The following is a 21,273-nucleotide window of genomic DNA, read 5'->3' as shown; positions in this document are numbered from 1 at the left end:
CTCCTCGCTCTGGAGAAAGCTTCCTCTCCTGCGCCCTCTACCGCTTCCTCTCCTGCGCCCTCTACCGCTTCCTCTCCTGCGCCCTCTACCGCTTCCTCTCCTGCGCCCTCTACCGCTTCCTCTCCTGCGCCCTCTACCGCTTCCTCTCCTGCGCCCTCTACCGCTTCCTCTCCTGCGCCCTCTACCGCTTCCTCTCCTGCGCCCTCTACCGCTTCCTCTCCTGCGCCCTCTACCGCTTCCTCTCCTGCGCCCTCTACCGCTTCCTCTCCTGCTCCCTCTACCGCTTCCTCTCCTGCTCCCTCTACCGCTCCCTCTACCGCTCCCTCTACCGCTCCCTCTACCGCTCCCTCTACCGCTCCCTCTACCGCTCCCTCTACCGCTTCCTCTCCTGCTCCCTCTCCTGCTCCCTCTACAACTTCCTCTCCTTCGCTCTCCTGCTCCCTCTACAACTTCCTCTCCTGCTCCCTCTACAACTTCCTCCCCTTCTCTCTCTAGAAGACAAAGAGCTCAGTCCAGAGTCCCCTCCACACACGTCTACAGGAAGGTAAGCCAGTAGAAAGGAACCTTTAAGGCTAGACTTGAATGTAGGATATCCCTAGACAGATAAAAAATCTGCATTCCAAATATGCACCCTATGCTCTCTATAACGCAACAGTTTTGACCAGGGCCCATAGGGAACAGGGTGCCATTTGGGACTTTCCCTGACTCCATCACAGCCCCCAGTCATGTGAGTAGTTGTGGTGTAGTGGTAGTCAACCTGCAGTGTCCATGTCCTCCCTCTGGCCCCAGTACTGGTCCCATAGTAACCCCTCACAGGCGTGACAATAGTCTTTACACACTACTCAACTTGGCCAAGTAAAGGGCCCAGGGCAAAGAGTCTGAGGGTTTCCCCTGTGTGTCTGAAGGAATGGGAAACGAGCCACCCTGTTACAGAATAACTAGCCAGGATTCTCTAGAGTCTTAAGGAGAAACCAGAGAAAGAAGTGTGTGTGTCTTGGAAAAGGGGAGGGGTGGGGTTTGGGTGGGAATTTATGTGCATATTAACATTTGAAAGAGGAATTGGCTATGTTAGTTCAGGTGTGTGTTGGAGTGGGATCTGTCTGTGTGTGGAAAAGGAAGCGTGTATGTGTGTGCGGTTGTGAGAGTCCTTGCTCGTGTGTGTCCTTTTAACCTATGTCCGTGTGGCACGCTTGGCCGTGTGTGTGTGTGTGTGTGTGTGTGTGTGTGTGTGTGTGTGTGTGTGTGTGTGTGTGTGTGTGTGTGTGTGTGTGTGTGTGTGTGTGTGTGTGTGTGTGTGTGTGTGTGTGTGTGTTAGCCTGGGTAGTTTTGAGAGTCTCTCCAGCCGGTACTCAATTTGCAGTGTTCATCATTCCTGAGCCTCCAAAGCCCACTGATGTGTAGTAGGACCTCCCAACTGCACTTCTCAGCGCTATCAGGGGCCTGTGTTGGCTGCCCGGCGCTAAGCAGCCATATCTATTCACACATGGAAATGAGGGTCCGACACACAGCCGGGGGAGGGGACAGATAGAACACACTGCTTTCAGTGGCTTGCGGCCCAAATGGCACCCTATGTGGAGCACTACTTTTCACCAGGGCACCCGTGGGCCCTGGTCAAAAGTTGCACACACTAGGAAGGGAGTAGGGCGCCATTTGGGACGCAGAAGACCGGGCCCTCTGCCTGCACCCTGCTCGCTCAGATGGAGAAAGATGGGGCTGTCAGTATCATAATGACTGGGCGACCTCTCTCGTATCCCTCTCTTTGCCTCCACGTCTCGCTCTCTCAATTCAATTTCAATTTCAGGGCTTTATTTGCATGGGGAAACATGGTAACGTTGCCAAAGCAATTGAAGTAGATAATAAACAAAAGTGAAATAAACAAAAATGAACAGTAAACATCACACTCACAGAAGTTCCAAAAGAATAAAAGACAGCATGTCATATTATGTCAATGTACAGTGTTGTAACGATGTGCAAATAGTTGAAGTACAAAAGGGAAAATAAATAAACAAATACAGGTTGTATTTACAATGGTGTTTGTTCTTCACTGGTTGCCCTTTTGTTGTGCCAACAGGTCACACATCTTGCTGCTGTGATGCACACTGGTATTTCACCCAATAGATATGGGAGTTTATCAAAATTGGGTTTGTTTTTTGAATTCCTTGTGGATCTGTGTAATCTGAGGGAAATATGTATCACTAATATGGTCATACATTCAGCAGGAAGTGCAGCTCAGTTCCCACCTCATTTTGTGGGCAGTGTGCACATAGCCGGTCTTCTCTTGAGAGCCAGGTCTGCCTACGACGGCCTTTCTCAATAGCAAGGCTCTGCTCACTGAGTCTGTACGTAGTCAGAAGCTTTCCTTAAGTCTGGGTCTGTCACAGTGGTCAGGTACTCTCTCCCTCTTCTTCTCTATGAATCTCTCTCCCTCCCTCCCCTGCCAGCTCACAATAACCATCAGTTAGCCTGCCACGAAGGGAGAGAAGACTGGTTCTCTTTCCCCACGTCACGGCTAGACTCCCAACACAGAACACGGGGCTATTCCCATGTTCCCCACGTCACGGCTAGACTCCCAACACAGAACACGGGGCTATTCCCATGTTCCCCACGTCACGGCTAGACTCCCAACACAGAACACGGGGCTATTCCCATGTTCCACACGCACAGCAGACGGACAGCCAACCAACGCCGAGTATAGCTAGAGCGCATAACACTGCTCGCGTCCCAAATGGCACCCTTATGCCCTAGGTAGTGCACTACTTTTGCCCAGAGCCCTATGGGCCCTGGTCAAAAGTAGTATACTATGTGGGGAATAGGGTGCCAATGGGGACGCAGGCCAGTGTCTGGATGATCTCAGCTTCCACAGTGATGGCATATTGCTTTGTGTCTACCATCTCGTCCTTAGAGTGAATCCACGAGACAGAGTCACTGGGCTTTGAGGGCTGAACGCAGCCTAAGCTGAAGAGCAGCAGTCCATGCAGGCACTAACTCAGGGAGGGCCCTGCCCATCTGCCTCTGCAAAGCTGGGACGGGCTCGGTTCAAATACTTTACACGTGCATCCCTCCCTCCCTCCCTCCCTCCCACCCTCCCTCCCTCCCTCCCTCCCTCCCTCCCTCCCTCCCTCCCTCCCTCCCTCCTTGAAGTCACATGGGAATGGAATGGAAACCTGAAGTTTTCCCTAAATCATGACCACGGGCTTCATCCCATTCCCATATTACCTCAAGGAGGGAAGGATGCATGTTTAAAATATTGAACAAGGAGATAAGGGTGCATTTTGAAAGTATTAGAACAGGGCCACATACTGCTGTCCTGAATTCACCCGCTGAGGTTATAACAGGAAGGAAGTCACAGCAGTGTAATACTGTATGTATGTCTGCTTCTGTCAAACACAACTCTACACTGCAGCTGGTGGCTTGTGTTTGGTCTCTCTGATCGTATGTGTGCGGGTGTGTTTGTGCCACTCACCTCCAGCTAGGTCCTCCTCCAGCAGCTGGATCTGCAGGTGGAAAATCTTCTCCTGGAGGTCACACAGGGAACTCTTCATCTTCTCCCGCCGCGTGACCATGTAGCACAGGTTCCTCACCTGCCACACCCAGAGACAGAGAGACACACAGGTCACACCCAGAGACAGAGAGACACACAGGTCACACCCAGAGACAGAGAGACACACGTCTCACACCCAGAGACAGAGACACACACGTCTCACCCCCAGAGACAGAGAGACACACGTCTCACCCCCAGAGACAGAGAGACACACGTCTCACCCCCAGAGACAGAGAGACACACGTCTCACACCCAGAGACAGAGAGACACACGTCTCACACCCAGAGACAGAGAGACACACGTCTCACACCCAGAGACAGAGAGACACACGTCTCACCCAGAGACAGAGAGACACACGTCTCACCCAGAGACAGAGAGACACACGTCTCACCCAGAGACAGAGAGACACACGTCTCACCCAGAGACAGAGAGACACACGTCTCACCCAGAGACAGAGAGACACACGTCTCACCCAGAGACAGAGAGACACACGTCTCACCCAGAGACAGAGAGACACACGTCACACCCAGAGACAGAGAGACACACGTCACACCCAGAGACAGAGAGACACACGTCACACCCAGAGACAGAGAGACACACGTCACACCCAGAGACAGAGAGACACACAGGTCACACCCAGAGACAGAGAGACACACAGTCACACCCAGAGACAGAGAGACACACGTCACACCCAGAGACAGAGAGACACACGTCACACCCAGAGACAGAGAGACACACGTCACACCCAGAGACAGAGAGACACACAGGTCACACCCAGAGACAGAGAGACACACAGGTCACACCCAGAGACAGAGAGACACACAGGTCACACCCAGAGACAGAGAGACACACGTCACACCCAGAGACAGAGAGACACACGTCACACCCAGAGACAGAGAGACACACGTCTCACCCAGAGACAGAGAGACACAGGGACACAGGTCACACCCAGAGACAGAGAGACACGTCACACCCAGAGACAGAGAGACACACGTCACACCCAGAGACAGAGAGACACACGTCACACCCAGAGACAGAGAGACACACGTCACACCCAGAGACAGAGAGACACACGTCACACCCAGAGACAGAGAGACACACGTCACACCCAGAGACAGAGAGACACACGTCTCACCCAGAGACAGAGAGACACACGTCTCACCCAGAGACAGAGAGACACAGAGACACACCCAGAGACAGAGAGACACACAGGTCACACCCAGAGACAGAGAGACACACAGGTCACACCCAGAGACAGAGAGACACACAGGTCACACCCAGAGACAGAGAGACACACAGGTCACACCCAGAGACAGAGAGACACACAGGTCACACCCAGAGACAGAGAGACACACAGGTCACACCCAGAGACAGAGAGACACACAGGTCACACCCAGAGACAGAGAGACACACGTCACACCCAGAGACAGAGAGACACACAGGTCACACCCAGAGACAGAGAGACACACAGGTCACACCCAGAGACAGAGAGACACACAGGTCACACCCAGAGACAGAGAGACACACAGGTCACACCCAGAGACAGAGAGACACACAGGTCACACCCAGAGACAGAGAGACACACAGGTCACACCCAGAGACAGAGAGACACACAGGTCACACCCAGAGACAGAGAGACACACGTCTCACCCCCAGAGACAGAGAGACACACGTCTCACCCAGAGACAGAGAGACACACAGGTCACACCCAGAGACAGAGAGACACACGTCTCACACCCAGAGACAGAGAGACACACGTCTCACCCAGAGACAGAGAGACACACAGGTCACACCCAGAGACAGAGAGACACACAGGTCACACCCAGAGACAGAGAGACACACAGGTCACACCCAGAGACAGAGAGACACACAGGTCACACCCAGAGACAGAGAGACACACAGGTCACACCCAGAGACAGAGAGACACACAGGTCACACCCAGAGACAGAGAGACACACGTCACACCCAGAGACAGAGAGACACACGTCACACCCAGAGACAGAGAGACACACGTCTCACACCCAGAGACAGAGAGACACACGTCTCACCCAGAGACAGAGAGACACACGTCTCACCCAGAGACAGAGAGACACACGTCACAACCAGAGACCGAGACACACGTCACACCCAGAGACAGAGAGACACACGTCACACCCAGAGACAGAGAGACACACGTCACACCCAGAGACAGAGAGACACACGTCACACCCAGAGACAGAGAGTCACACGTCTCACACCCAGAGACAGAGAGTCACACGTCTCACCCAGAGACAGAGAGACACACGTCTCACCCAGAGACAGAGAGACACACGTCTCACCCAGAGACAGAGAGACACACGTCTCACCCAGAGACAGAGAGACACACACGTCACACCCAGAGACAGAGAGACACACGTCACACCCAGAGACAGAGAGACACACGTCACACCCAGAGACAGAGAGACACACGTCACACCCAGAGACCGAGACACACGTCAAACAGTCCTCTGAATCCATTATAATAACCAGGTTGGATCTATAGCAGAGAGAAAGGCCCCATTGAAACCACCCAGCTTCCCTCTCTCCGTCTCTCTCCGTCTCAACCTCCCAGACGCGGGGTAGAAGGGTCGAGGTGTAACCAGACAGCAGTCAGGGATAGGAACTCCAGCTAGACTAATTCTCTTAGCAGCATCATCACCCCCCAATCACTTTCATATGTTTTCATGTGTGTTTATGGGGCTCTGGTTTGGCAGTGAGACAATGTGGCTGTCGAAGGAGTAGCGGTGTGTGTGTGTGTGTTGTGTGGAGAGCTGGAGCGACTAGCCCCTCGGGAAGCTGCCGGGTTAGGTCATAGCCAACCCACTCTGGAGTAGTCCCCAGTAAAACAGAGAGAGGCTGGCTCACAGCCAGGAACAGGATACACACACACACACATCTGAGGGCTCCCAGTGTGTCCTGTGTCAAAGCACATCTGTGTGAGAGTGTTTTTCCCCCTTCTCCAGCACATTTAAGTGTGCATCTTTATCAATGAGAGTGTGTGACTAAGGATTAGTCACAGTGATGATGGCAAGAGGGGCAAGAGGGGAGAGAGAGAGAGACAGAGATAGAGAGACAGAGATAGAGAGACAGAGATAGAGAGACAGAGATAGAGAGACAGAGATAGAGAGACAGAGATAGAGAGACAGAGATAGAGAGACAGAGATAGAGAGACAGAGATAGAGAGACAGAGAGACAGAGACAGAGATAGAGAGACAGAGACAGAGACAGAGAGAGAGACAGAGACACAGACAGAGAGACAGAGAGAGAGAGAGAGACAGAGAGACACAGACAGAGAGACACAGAGAGAGAGACATAGAGAGACAGAGAGACATAGAGAGACACAGAGAGAGAGACATAGAGAGAGAGACAGAGAGAGAGAGAGAGACAGAGAGAGAGACAGAGACAGAGACAGAGAGAGAGACAGAGAGAGAGACAGAGAGAGAGACAGAGAGAGAGACAGAGAGAGAGACACAGAGAGAGACACAGAGAGAGACACAGAGAGAGACACAGAGAGAGACACAGAGAGAGACACAGAGAGAGACACAGAGAGAGACACAGAGAGAGACAGAGAGACAGAGAGAGAGACACAGAGAGAGACACAGAGAGAGACAGAGAGAGAGACACAGAGAGAGACACAGAGAGAGACACAGAGAGAGACACAGAGAGAGACAGAGAGAGACACAGAGAGAGACACAGAGAGAGACACAGAGAGAGACACAGAGAGAGACACAGAGAGAGACACAGAGAGAGACACAGAGAGAGACACAGAGAGAGACACAGAGAGAGACACAGAGAGAGACACAGAGAGAGACACAGAGAGAGACACAGAGAGAGACACAGAGAGAGACACAGAGAGAGACACAGAGAGAGACACAGAGAGAGACACAGAGAGACAGAGAGACAGAGACAGAAAAAGAGAGAAAGAGAGAGTGTGAGGGAGTGTGAGGGAGTGAGAGAAAAAGACACAGACAAGACGGAGGGACACCGACAGACGGACGGAGCGTAATGACAGAGGATGAAAAGTACTGCGCAGTTAGAAAGAAAATGCCGTCTTTGTCTGCCAGCCAGGCTGTGCGAGGCGTCCGCTCTGTCACTCAGATGGTACAGCACGACGGGCGCTGAGGAGCCGAGACACGCCACAAAGGACAGATCTGTTCTCGCCGTCCCGCCCGCCTGTCTCGCACACGGACGCAGACAGCACACGCGCATAGACAACGCATGAACGCGCACACAACAGCGCACAACAAAAAAGGGCACACATCTGATCTGGCATCACCAAGGACTCAACTGGCATCTCTCAATGACACGGTATATCACACCAGCCAACAGGAGAGTGCAAACAGTGTCCATGAAGAACAATAGAATAGCAGCACTACTACAGCATCCATTTCTGTTGAGAAACACACACACACTGGAGAACAAACATTACTGTTCAGCAGGAACAAAACATTAATAGTGTCCCAATGTATTCCGGCTGATGGAGATATTACGTTAACAAACGGTTAACAGAGGAGACACGGCCAGCACACTGCCGCTGTGTGGGAGGAGATAACCAAAGGCCTAATGTTTGGTATCGCTTGCTGCTAGTTTGCTTATTAAGTTGTCTGGTGGCCAGCTATCCTAAGTATTCTATTACTTCTAAGTAGGATAAAAATAGATTTTCGTGTGGGACACAATGTTCAGTATCTGTGTTAGATTACGAGTGGTGGTGGGAGGGCTGTTTTCAACAACAAGTTGAGGGGGGATGAGGAACGGAAGACCTTCAAATGGGGTTGGGGGGGGCAGGCACTTCCCTCCCGCTTTAATCTGTGCCTGCGTCCCAGATGGAACCTTATTCCCTTTATAGTGCACTACTTTTGACCTGGGACCAGAGTGCACAATATAGGGAACAGGGGGCCAGTTGGGACACACCCTATTAACCTCTCGCATCTTTAGCAATTTCTCCAATCCATACTATCCCCTATCTCTACCTCCCTCCCTCATGTTGTCCTTCGGCTCCGGGATAGGAGTACAGATAACTGCTAAGGGGCCACTCCTCTTCCATAGCACACGCAGAGCAAACAGCTTTTCACCTACTTTCTATTCTCCTCTTTCTCCCTCTCTACATCCTTATCTGTTCCCTCCTCTATCCATCCCCCTCGCTCCCTCTCTCCCTCCGTACACAGAGGCCTTAGTGGTGTATTTACTGTGCCGAGCAGGGCCAACTGCTCCCATACCATAGTAAACAGATGTCTCTCAGTTTCTTCCCTCTCGCTCTGATCACTTCCCCAATCGCACACACACACACACACACACACACACACACACACACACACACACACACACACACACACACACACACACACACACACACACACACACACACACACACACACACACACACACACACACACACACACACACACACACACACACACACACACACACACACACACACACACACACACACACCATCTCCCCTCCTCCCCGACTCTGTAGCACAGAGAGACAGCGAGGATAGAGTGAGTATTGGTGGTGTAATAAGTGGACTGAACAGGGCCCAGCCGCTCCACTCCTCTCCCAGACACCTGTTGACTTAATTAGGGCACGATGACAGCAGATGCGTCGGGTGACCGCTCGCGGTCCAGGTCTCGGGGACCGCGGCGTGAAACGGGTCTGCGTGCTCACATGCACGGCACCGACGCCACTCCCCTGACAACCAGGCATGGGCCGTGGCGTGGAAATGCGGCTGCCCCAGGCTGAAGGTGCACCGTGTGCATCAGACACTCCCACCACTGATCCTAGAGTTACAGACAGTGACTAGAAGAGCTGGCCAGAGCCCCAGAGAGGGAGAGGCGAGAACACCTCGGCTGCATCCCAAATGGCACCTTATTCCCTGTATAGTGTATTGTCAAAAGTAGTGCACTACGTAAGGAACAGGTGCTGGGAAGTTCCAGGGATTTTACCATGATAATTAAGTGCAGATACGATCTGGATTGCGATTCTATACTGCGATTGTATTGGTATTTGAGGTCCTGATATATTGCTCACTACATGTCTGCTGCAGAGGCAAAGGAAGATGAGAACATGTGTTCTGATCAGTCATGGAAATAAAAGTGCGGAACAAATGTGGACTCACTATTTAACCCTTGTGTTGTCTTAAGGGTCAAAAATGACCTGCTGATATGTTTAACAGAGAAAACCCCCTAAAGTATATATTTCCAACTTGAAATTGGATGACTTTTGCTAGAGTGACCCTAACATTAGAAGAAGTGAAACGTGTTCATATTTCCATGTAAGCTGTACACCACCAGGGTACAAAGATTGTCGGAGGGACATTTTTGACCCGGGCAGTTATAAAATCATTTACACACCACAAAAACCACACACACACACACACACACAATGAGAAATTAAAATAGCAAACTACGGTTTGAACTCAGAACGCAGCATCTCCCCTCCTCGACCCCACACATGACTCAAGTTCAGAGACAAAAAACGGACAAAACCACCATTTATTGAATGCATTGTTTACTAATGGGGAACGTAGTCGGAGGTTAAAGGTGCTGTCAGTCCCCCCCACCTCTAAGCAACCCTGGGCCTGATTCTTTCCAGATAAAACAAGTGGATGGAAGAAGATGGGGAAAAATTACAACCCAGAGCACGATGAATCATCGTCTACCGTACCTCTACAACCCTGGGCCAGAAGGAACAGTGGGTGGAGCGTCTGTCATACCTCTACAACCCTGGGCCTGAAGGAACAGTGGGTGGAGCGTCTACCGTACCTCTACAACCCTGGGCCTGAAGGAAGAGTGGATGGAGCGTCTGTCATACCTCTACAACCCTGGGCCTGAAGGAACAGTGGGTGGAGCGTCTGTCATACCTCTACAACCCTGGGCCTGAAGGAAGAGTGGATGGAGCGTCTACCGTACCTCTACAACCCTGGGCCAGAAGGAACAGTGGGTGGAGCGTCTGTCATACCTCTACAACCCTAGGCCAGAAGGAACAGTGGGTGGAGCGTCTGTCATACCTCTACAACCCTGGGCCTGAAGGAACAGTGGGTGGAGCGTCTGTCATACCTCTACAACCCTGGGCCTGAAGGAACAGTGGGTGGAGCGTCTGTCATACCTCTACAACCCTGGGCCTGAAGTAACTGTGGATGAGCAACTGGTTCCATTCAGAGACCATAACTGAGGTCTGGGAGAAGTGGGTGGAGCCATACCTCTACAACCCTGGGCCTGAATTAACAGTGGATGAGAAACTGGTTTTTATTTTAATATCTGTAATGTAAGTGATTTTCACTGTTAATTGTATTATGTGTTACTGTAATATCATTGATTTATGTGATTGTTTTCTGTGACACTGATACTAATTACTGATAGCAATCTCTTTTTGTCAAAACGTCGCTGTCCTTTCCGGCATTATATGCCCAGCAAGCCAGCAAAGTACGGCATCAATATATGGGTGGCCTGTGACGCACAATCCAGCTACCTTTTGGAAGATGCAGGTCTATACAAGCAAGCCGACCAGTGGAGGCCCAGAGAAGAACCAGGGGATGCGGGTTGAGCTTGATGTGACAGATGGACTGAGGGGGAACAATGTCACGTGTGACAATTTCTTCACCTTTTATGAACTCAGCCAGCAGCTCCCGAAGAGGAAGATCACCATGGTTGGCACAGTTAGAAATAACAAGCCTTGGGAGGCTTTCTCATCAAAGTTTGCCTTCACCCCCACTCTACCTCCTAAAGAGGAACAAGAACATGGTCCTCCTGAGCACACTGCACAAAATGGCTGAGAAAAGTGATCATGAGGACAGGAAGCCAGCCATCATCCTGTACTACAACTACAACAAAGGAGGTGTGGACGACCTGGACAAGGTGACTGGAATTTAACGCTGTCCGCTGACCCCTGGTCATCTTCCATAACATCATTGATGTGTCCTCATACAATGCTTTGGTGATAGGGAACAAGATCAACCCAACCTGGATGCCTGATGCAAGAGGAGGGTGTTCCTGGAGCAGCTGGGAAAAGCACTTGTAACCTCACACATTCAAAGAAGGGAGCGCCTCGTCCACACAGCAGCCTCTGCAGCGCTTGTGAAAGCTGTACAGGGGGCTGAATCTTGTCCTGATACACCGGAGGCTGCAGCTGGGGCAGGCAAGAGGAGGAGATGCCAATTCTGCCTCCCAAAGAAGGACTGCAAAACAAATGCTATGTGCTGCACATGTGAGAAATACATCTGCAAAGTCCGTGCATGGGAGAAGACCAGTATTTTGTAGTTGAATCCCTCATTGTACAGTATAAGAATATATCACTATGTTTCCAAGAAAGTTCAAGACTGTTATCGTTTTCCTTCAATAAAATGCATTCATAACTACTTTCTGCACATTTCTGCTACTTTCTTAGCTATCTCATGCTAAAATAATAGATGTTTACACCTATGCAGTACCTTTATCCATAATAATAATAAACCTCTACTTGAGTAAAGAAAACTATTCTGACAGGTATGTTGTAATAAAAACGAGTGGTGTCCACTAATTAAACGCAGTCTTTCTGCACTGTGAAGAGGGAAAACCCAGATATTCAAGGTGTGTGATGTTTCTTCATGCAAAATAGATTTGGGGTTTAAAATTCAATGAAGCTGCTTCATTTCAGGGGTTTAGTGAAGGTGGGTTATTTTTGACCCTTTGGACAAGGGGAGTATACAGAATGTTAAGACTACACAAGGGTTAAATAGATGGAGAACATGCTATTGGATGAAAAAATACCAGAGTTTTGCCGCAGATACAGCCGATTAGTGCGAGCTGACGCTACCTAGGAAGAAATTCTGACATTTAAAAAACAAAACAAATCGACGCTTGGAATCAAAGTACAGATATAATACAATCCAAAATAATATTGCGATATGGGATGCAGCCCTCACCACTGACTCTCTGTAGGGCTTTACAGTTAATAAAAGAGTGAAGCTGATACACAACTAATGAGTAGAGGGATACACGGGTACATTGGTGACTGTAACAATATCACTGAGCAACACCCTGGAGAGGGAGAGCAACAGCATCTCCCCACCGGCAGACTACATGGATATAGCAGACTACTTTAATTAGTGTGACATATCCCTCTCAGGAAAGCGTGTCAAAAGGGGCTAGAGCAGAGTGTCAGTGCAAACTAGGTGAATGTGGGGACGTGGAGGACTTCATTATCCGTTCAGGTCCGACGGCAAAACACTAGCTGACATTCATATGAAATAGAAGCTCATTCACTAGACAATAGCACGTTCTGGTTCGGCCCAGTCCATTGCGCTACTGAGCCCGAGTGCTAAAGCAGACAGAGGCGAGTACAGCGTCGCAACGTGGGTCTCTGGCATAGACAGACAGACGGACAAGCTCTCCCGCTCACACTCAACCTACTCTGCTGCTAGTTCTCTGAACAGGACAGGAGAAAGACGCAGTGGGAGAGAGAAAGACAAACAGACAGAGAGGGAGGGAGAGAGATCCTGTATGGCTCAGTTGGTAGAGCATGGCGCTTTCACCCCCAGGATTGTGGGTTTGATTGCCGGGGCTACCAACACGTAAAATGTATGCCCTTATCACTGTTAAGTCGCTTTGGATAAAAGTGTCTGCTAAATGGCGTAAAATATTTAAAAAAGAAGTCTTTAAGGATCCACCTGTACCCGAATACCCAAGACTCTATCTGGGACCAGAGTGGGTCCAGATCCAGAATTCAAAATAATGTCACGGTCTGGGTCAGATCTGATTGTCACGGGTATGTGTAATTTTAAAACAGACTTGTTTGGAAGGACCCATTCATATTTGAAAGCACCTGTTGAAGTAGAGAGAGAGAAATTGTGTAGTTTGTGCTGCTGGTCTTTGCTTTTCAACGAGAGTGGCGTGTGTAGCTTGTTGTTGTCGGTCAATCAGAAGTCATCATAGAGCCTCCCCAATGTGGCTAAAGTTAGGATTAAAACTATATATACAAAAGAATGTGGACACCCCTTCAAATGACTGGATTTGGCTATTTCAGCCCCACCCGTTGCTGACAGGTGTATAAAATTGAGCACAGAGCCATGCAATCTCCATAGACAAACATTGGCTGTCGAATGGCCTTACTGAAGAGCTCAGTGACTTTCAATGTGGCACGGTCATAGGATGCCACTTTTCCAACAAGTCAGTACATCAAATTTCTTCCCTGCTAGAGCTGCCCTAGTCAACTGTAAATGCTGTTATTATGAAGTGGAAACGTCTAGGAGCAACAACAGCTCAGCCACAAAGTGGTAGGCCAAACAAGCTCACAGAATGGTATTGGCAGAGTGCTGAAGCACGTAAAAAATAATCTGTCCTCGGTTGCAACACTCACGACCGAGTTACAAACTGCCTCTGGTAGCAACGTCAGCACAAGAACTGTTCATCGGGAGCTTCATGAAATGGATTTCCATGGCCAAGCAGCCGCATACAAGCCTAAGATCACCATGCGCAATGCCAAGAGTCTGCTGGAGTGGTGTAAAGCTCGCTGCAGTTGGTGTTTGGAGCAGTGGAAACACGTTCTCTGGAATGATGAATCGCACTTCACCATCTGGCAGTCCGACAGACGAATCTGGGTTTGGCGGATGCCAGGAGAACGCTACCTGCCCCAAGTGGAGGAGGAAGGGGAATAATGGACTATGGCTGTTAGTCATGGTTCAGGCTAGGCCCCTTAGTTCCAGCGAAGGGGCATCTTAAAACGCTACAATGACATTCTAGATGATTCTGTGCTTCCAACTTTGTGGCAACAGTTTGGGGAAGGCCTTTTAATGCCCCCGTGCACAAAGCGAGTTCCATATAGAAAAGGTTTGTTGAGATTGGTGTGAAAGAACTTGAATGGCCTGCACAGAGCCCAGACCTCAACCTCATCGAACACCTTTGGGATGAATTGAAACGTCGACTGCGAGCCAGGCCTAACTGCCCATCAGTGCCTGACCTCACTAATTCTCGTGGTTGAATGGAAGCAAGTCCCCACATGTTCAAGCCTTACCAGAAGACTGGAGGCTGTTATCGCAGCAAAGGGGGACCCAGCTCCATATTAAATACCCATAATTTGGAATGAGATGTTCGACGAGCTCGTGTCCACATACACTACATGACCAAAAGTATCTCATCAATGGGAGATGGAATTAAAATGATGGAATTTAAAGTTAAAGGGATAGGCTACTATATATTCTGAATGCAGTTGTTTGTAATTGTGTAGGACGAGAATGCGCATCCAGCCTCAATTATCCTAGCCAGCCAGCTAGCCAACTTAACTAGCTTCTCCCAGTTTGATGCAGTCAAGACAGATTGTAAGTAATCATATTGGATGGTATATAACCTAGCTATGGCAACGCTATGGCAGCTATATGTCTACTATAGCGCAAGCCAGCTTGGTTGGTTGCGGCCTCTCCCTCCCACCTCTCTCTACCTCGGCTCTTTATCAGCTCCGGTTAAGAAAGTAGCTTGACAATTGACTTTCCTGCTGCTGACAAGGTCTATAAGGAACTGGTGCAGTTGTCCACGGGTCCGTTCTGAGCGCGATTCTTGGTTTCTAAAATGTATTTATGCATATCGGGTCCTGATGGGAAAGCCCCAGGTCCAACTTCTTGGACCCGCAAAAGGCATCTAATATATATTATATTATACAGCGAGAGAGATACTGTGACTCGTCAACACCTGCCAAAAACCAAAGCACCGCATATCAAAAGACACACAACACACAGGGTAGGAAAGAGGGAGGGAGAGGGACAGAGAGAACGAGGGAGGGCGAGCTTAAAAGTGGGTCAGACAGACAGCCCAAGCTGTTGCAGCTGGATACGGTAGTGGGTGAGCAGATTTTGTGAGAGAGGCCAACTCTGTAGTGTGCCATGCTGCTTACAGCCATCAGGAGATCCTCCCTACCAGATTCCTCCTCCCTGAAGAGAGTCAAGCCAGGAGGAGAATTTATTAGCTCCTGTTAATCACGCACTGACACTACACCCAAGCCCAGGGAGACATCCTCATGCAATCAGGGCTCAGAACTTTTTGACTGCTGTGTCAGAGAAGACCCACAGGGCCGGTATATGTCTGGAGATCTCCCTGAGAAATGCCAAAATCCCCAAGTATCCATTTAATAAACAGAGTAATACTGTTCTGCTCTGTTCTCTTCTGATTGGTTGACCTAGTCACAGACAGTCCCAAATTTAACCCTATCCCCTATATAGTGCACCATATAGGGAATAGGGTGCAATTTGATCATCAACAGACTGCTTTTCTAAGCACTCACCAAGGTCGTTTTTGGAATTAATTAAAGTGAAAGCAGCAGCAAAGCACATATGTCATGACAGATGTGAAAATTTACAAAAAACTCTGGCTATGAAACTAGCTAACTGTTTTGTTAAGCCTCTCAGGAGTGGAGAGTTGATATTACTCAGTCAAAATGCTTTGTGTGCACAAACAAAAACAGGAGTGGGAGATTAAAGTTGTGACTCCTCTCCCATTTTGATGATGTATTGAGCATGTGTTTTTCAGGCTATTGCATCATGCTTCTACAGTATCAGAGACTGTGGGAAGTTGAGAAAATACCAGACACATGATGTGGCGGGGGGTGGGTACCGCTTCACCAGGGGAGGCCGGCTTGTAATAATGGCTGGAACGGAGCAAATGGAATGGCATAAAACACCTGGAAACCATGTATTCGATGTATAGTGGCTTGCGAAAGTATTCACCCCCATGGCATTTTTCCTATGTTGTTGCCTTACAAACTAGAATTGTTTTTTTGGGGGGGGGGGGGTTGTATAATTTGATTTACACAACATGCCTACCACTTTTTTTTTATTGTGAAACAAGCAAGAAATAAGACAAAAAAAATGGAAAACTTGAGCGTGCATAACTATTCACCCCCCAAAGTCAATACTTTGTAGAGCCACCTTTTGCAGCAATTACAGCTGCAAGTCTCTTGGGGAATATCTCCATCAGCTTGGCACATCTAGCCACTGGGATTTTTGTCCATTCTTCAAGGCAAAACTGCTCTAGATCCTTCAAGTTGGATGGGTTCTGCTGGGGGACAACAATCTTTAAGTCATACCACAGATTCTCAATTGGATTGAGATCTGGGCTTTGACTAGGCCATTCCAAGACATGTAAATGTTTCCCCTTAAACCACTCAAGTGTTGCTTTAGCAGAATGCTTAGGGTCATTGTCCTGCTGGAAGGTGAACCTCCGTACCAGTCTCAAATCTCTGGAAGACTGAAACAGGTTTCCCTCAAGAACTTCCCTGTATTTAGCGCCGTCCATCATTCTTTCAATTCTGACCAGTTTCCCAGTCCCTGCCTATGAAAAACATAGTATTCTCGGGGTGATGAGAGGTGTTGGGTTTGCGCCAGACATAACACTTTCCTGATTGGCCAAAAAGCTATGTTTTAGTCTCATCTGACCAGAGTACCTTCTTCCATATGTTTGGGGTGTCTCCCACATGCCTTTGGGCAAATGCCAAACGTGTTTGCTTATTTCTTTCTTTAAGCAATGGTTTTTTTCTAGACACTCTTCTGTAAAGCCCAGCTCTGTGGAGTGTACGGCCCATCAGCCTGTTAGCATCCTCCACAATAGGAGCACAGCCCATTAGCATCCTCCACTATTGGAGCACAGCCCATTAGCCTGTTAGCATCCTCCACTATTGGAGCACAGCCCATTAGCATCCTCCACTATTGGAGCACAGCCCATTAGCCTGTTAGCATCCTCCACAATAGGAGCACAGCCCATCAGCCTGTTAGCATCCTCCACAATAGGAGCACAGCCCATTAGCATCCTCCACTATTGGAGCACAGCCCATTAGCATCCTACACTATTGGAGCACAGCCCATTAGCCTGTTAGCATCCTCCACAATGGGAGCACAGCCCATCAGCCTGTTAGCATCCTCCACTATTGGAGCACAGCCCATTAGCCTGTTAGCATCCTCCACAATGGGAGCACAGCCCATCAATCAGCCTGTTAGCATCCTCCACTATTGGAGCACAGCCCATTAGCCTGTTAGCATCCTCCACAATAGGAGCACAGCCCATCAGCCTGTTAGCATCCTCCACAATAGGAGCACAGCCCATTAGCATCCTCCACTATTGGAGCACAGCCCATTAGCATCCTACACTATTGGAGCACAGCCCATTAGCCTGTTAGCATCCTCCACAATGGGAGCACAGCCCATCAGCCTGTTAGCATCTTCCACTATTGGAGCACAGCCCATTAGCCTGTTAGCATCCTCCACAATGGGAGCACAGCCCATCAATCAGCCTGTTAGCATCCTCCACTATTGGAGCACAGCCCATTAGCCTGTTAGCATCCTCCACAATAGGAGCACAACCCATTAGCCTGTTAGCATCCTCCACTATTGGAGCACAGCCCATTAGCCTGTTAGCATCCTCCACAATAGGAGCACAGCCCATTAGCCTGTTAGCATCCTCCACAATAGGAGCACAGCCCGTCAGCATCTCTGTAAGCCTGTTAGCATCCTTCCCTTTGAGAGCACAGCAAGGAGGTTCTGCTCCACACTCCCTTGACCAAAGATGAAGCTAAAAATCAGCAATACTCTTATAGTAGAAAGCAATAATCCAGCAGGAGAGAGGCTTCACACAGCTACGTGTTAAAGTTGAATTGAGCATTTTTATTGCTACTAGTCAGGGGGTAAGTGAGAAGTCCATATACGGTGGTTAGCTGTTTAAATGAATAGAATCATGAGCGAGTGGCTGGCGGCAATATCTAAATAATCAGTCCCAATGAGAATAATAATGATAGTAGCTCATATCTCTGGGATAATGCTTGTTACCATTACTGTTGTCCAAATTGGTCATCTGCAAAGTAAGCTACCTATGGGCTGAACTGTGTGTGGCTTACTCTTTGCAAAGGCAGCGCTACTTGGCCTGGGCGATATACCGTATTTGACTATATATCGGTATTGATGCACGGACCGGTTTGTGTTTTTACTTTACTTTCTATAATGCTATTTGAATGTTTGGTTTGTTTGATGTGATACGCAGTGTGTAACGTCCATTTGTATAGTTTACTTCGCCTCTTGAGTAATATCTCTCCATGCCGCTTTCCACGCAGACCGAGCCCCGGCTCCTGTCAATCAAGGAGCGCATTTGTTGTTCCTCGACCACGAGACACTTGCGTTCAGTCTGCATGGTCAAATATGCAACCATTTTGATGATAACGATGCCGTTGTCACTTCGCTTCTTATATACATCTACCAGCATTCTATTATTAGCTTGTGTTTCTTACGTCTGCAAACAGCTAGTTTGTCTTTTCTTAGCAAGTGGTTCCTAAATCTTGTTAGCTGCTGATTGTTAGCCGCTAATGCTAATCGCTAGCTAATACATGTACTGAGTCAGAGCAAGCGTAATTAGCTATACAGCCTGATAACACCAGTGATGGTGTAGACCTAAATCAGCATGTTGTTTGTGCAACAGTATCTTCTAAATGAAAGAGGAATACGCAAAGCAAGAACATGTTAGCTACATGAAGTAGCTAAGAGAAAACATTCAATGTTGGCAAAGATTATAGGATCCCCTAGGAAACACCTATCAACACTTCAGTTCCTACCATGTCACAATAATTCCTCCCTGGCATTTTCAGTCGTTGTCAAACAACACTGTATTAAAAGTGTCCACTATTATATTCTAACTATATAATTAGAATATACATTCTATTTCAATGATTCCAACAGTTAACCCATGTGTTTTGCTCTAAATCCCAAGTTAAGATAGAGTATTTTGTGATGGAGGTTTAGATGCTATCCAACCTGACTGGGAGACGATGCAGGGAGGTAGACAACACGTTGCCACGCTAACAGCCAATTTATGGAGGAGCGTGTTCAGTTGCGTCGACTTAGAGAAGACATGGATATGAACATGATATAACATACATGTTTCAGAATGCGATTACTGTACTAGTTATGCTGTGAGAAATGTTTGTTAGCAACCTTCCTAAACTTAATCCAAACAGAGTGAAGATAAGACATGAAACTGTTGCAATCATTTCATCAAACAAACCAAGCAAGACTGTTTATGTAAAAGCTTATCCCTGGATCACACTCCCCCATTAGATCTCTCCATTTCTACACACAGGTACCAAATTATTTATCCCACCTTTTCTTCAACCAAACCCTGTCTTCATACAGTGCGGACAGTGATTCCACAATTAGGTCCCAGAAGAAAAATGAAGACACAGGCACGCACGCACGCGCGCACACACACACACACACACACACACCTGCGGCTGCTTTAGTTAATGGACACATCCCAAATGGCACTCTGGTAGTGCACTAAATAGGGAACCATTTGGAATGCTGGCTCAAGTCTGTTTATATTTCAGACAAAAGCTAATAGGCTCTTATCTCTCCAAGGCTGCTAATGTGTGGGTTTGCTGTGTGCTCTGTCAGTAGAGTATTTTGTGATGGAGGTTTAGATGTTATCCAACCTGACTAGGAGACAATGCAGGGAGGTAAACAACACGTTGCCACGCTAACAGCAAAGTTATGGAGGAGCGTGTTCAGTTACGTCGACTTAGAGAAGACATGGATATGAACATGATATAACATACATGTTTCAGATCCTCCAGTTTCCAAGAATTACAAAGCTACATGTTCTTTCTTTAAAGGGATATTTTGGGATTTAGGCAGGTAAGCCTTTTACCCTACTTACCCAGGAATCTCTGCGTGCAGCAGGGTTCCAGTCGGGGAACTCTGACATACAGGCTTTTAAAAGTCCTAAACCTCACAAGACATTATGTGCCAAGCCAAGAAGAGAGGGGCAAATTAAGTACCATTTCATATTCAGGACATAGCTGAACGTTAAGCGGACTAGCTTTTTAAGTCTGATCCAAGTACCTCAACACCCCCCCCCCAGAGAAATTATTCAATTCAACTTAAGCGTGGGGAGGAGTGGACTACCATTTGTGTTGAGTGCAGTGCAGTCCCATTTCACAGTTGAGCTCGTTTAGTGGCGTGCAAGCATTGTCTCAGAACCCACACTGTAAAATATTAAACGGCTGGGTCAACTTCGGGGCGCTTACATCGCTCTCATTACTTATTCATGTACCCCCCCATTCAAGTGTAACTGAGTTAGTGTTTGTAGGAGGGCCCGGGCAAACACGGCCAACCTTGGGCTGCCTCAGGCGGTGGACCGATAGACACTGTGCACAAACCTCAGGAATGGGGAACGTCCTGTAGTGCGGAGACAACGTGGGTCATCCATACACAGTCACAAAGCTTCAGAGAAGATGAGCTGCTTTACAGGCCTCACACGTTGTGTGTGTACGTATGTGTGAGTCAAGGGAGCCATTCCGGGTGAAGTTTCGACAACGTCTCAGCTCTGGTCTCACTGTCTTATCAAAGTAATTTTGAATTCAAGGTTTTGCAACTTGAATTATTTATCTGACCACCCTGGAATCCCCGGCCACGCTTTCGCCGGGTGTGAAAGAATATACGGCACGCAAAATTATACATTGGGCCAGCAGGTATAAATATTGATGTCTCCCCCCGCCTCATATTTTTTTCATCCATCAAGCAGGCTGATATCAGAGGGGTCTTTGTGTGATGTGAGCTGCTCACACTGCTGCCACTCTGAAGAGGGAAAGAGAAAGGAAGAACGAGGGAGACTGAGGCTACTGCATCAAAAGTAGTGCACTGATATAGGGAATATGGTGCTATTTGGGATGCAGCCTGCGAGGCAGAAAGAGGGAGGCAGAAGCCACTCGGG

General features: G+C 48.5%; 1 protein-coding gene across 1 annotated transcript in view; it reads right to left on the bottom strand.

Moving 5' to 3' along the window:
• LOC123999213 (protein Jade-1-like) overlaps nt 1-21,273 on the bottom strand; it is a 141,399-nt gene that overhangs the window by 15,826 nt on the left and 104,300 nt on the right. Inside the window, exon 10 of the mRNA XM_046304758.1 lies at nt 3,464-3,581. Within this exon, the coding sequence (XP_046160714.1) occupies nt 3,464-3,581 (118 nt within the window). The remainder of the gene's footprint in view (nt 1-3,463; nt 3,582-21,273) is intronic.

Source organism: Oncorhynchus gorbuscha, linkage group LG16, assembly GCF_021184085.1.
Source record: "Oncorhynchus gorbuscha isolate QuinsamMale2020 ecotype Even-year linkage group LG16, OgorEven_v1.0, whole genome shotgun sequence".
Taxonomy (NCBI): domain Eukaryota; kingdom Metazoa; phylum Chordata; class Actinopteri; order Salmoniformes; family Salmonidae; genus Oncorhynchus; species Oncorhynchus gorbuscha.
This window is presented reverse-complemented; position numbering and strand designations above follow the sequence as displayed.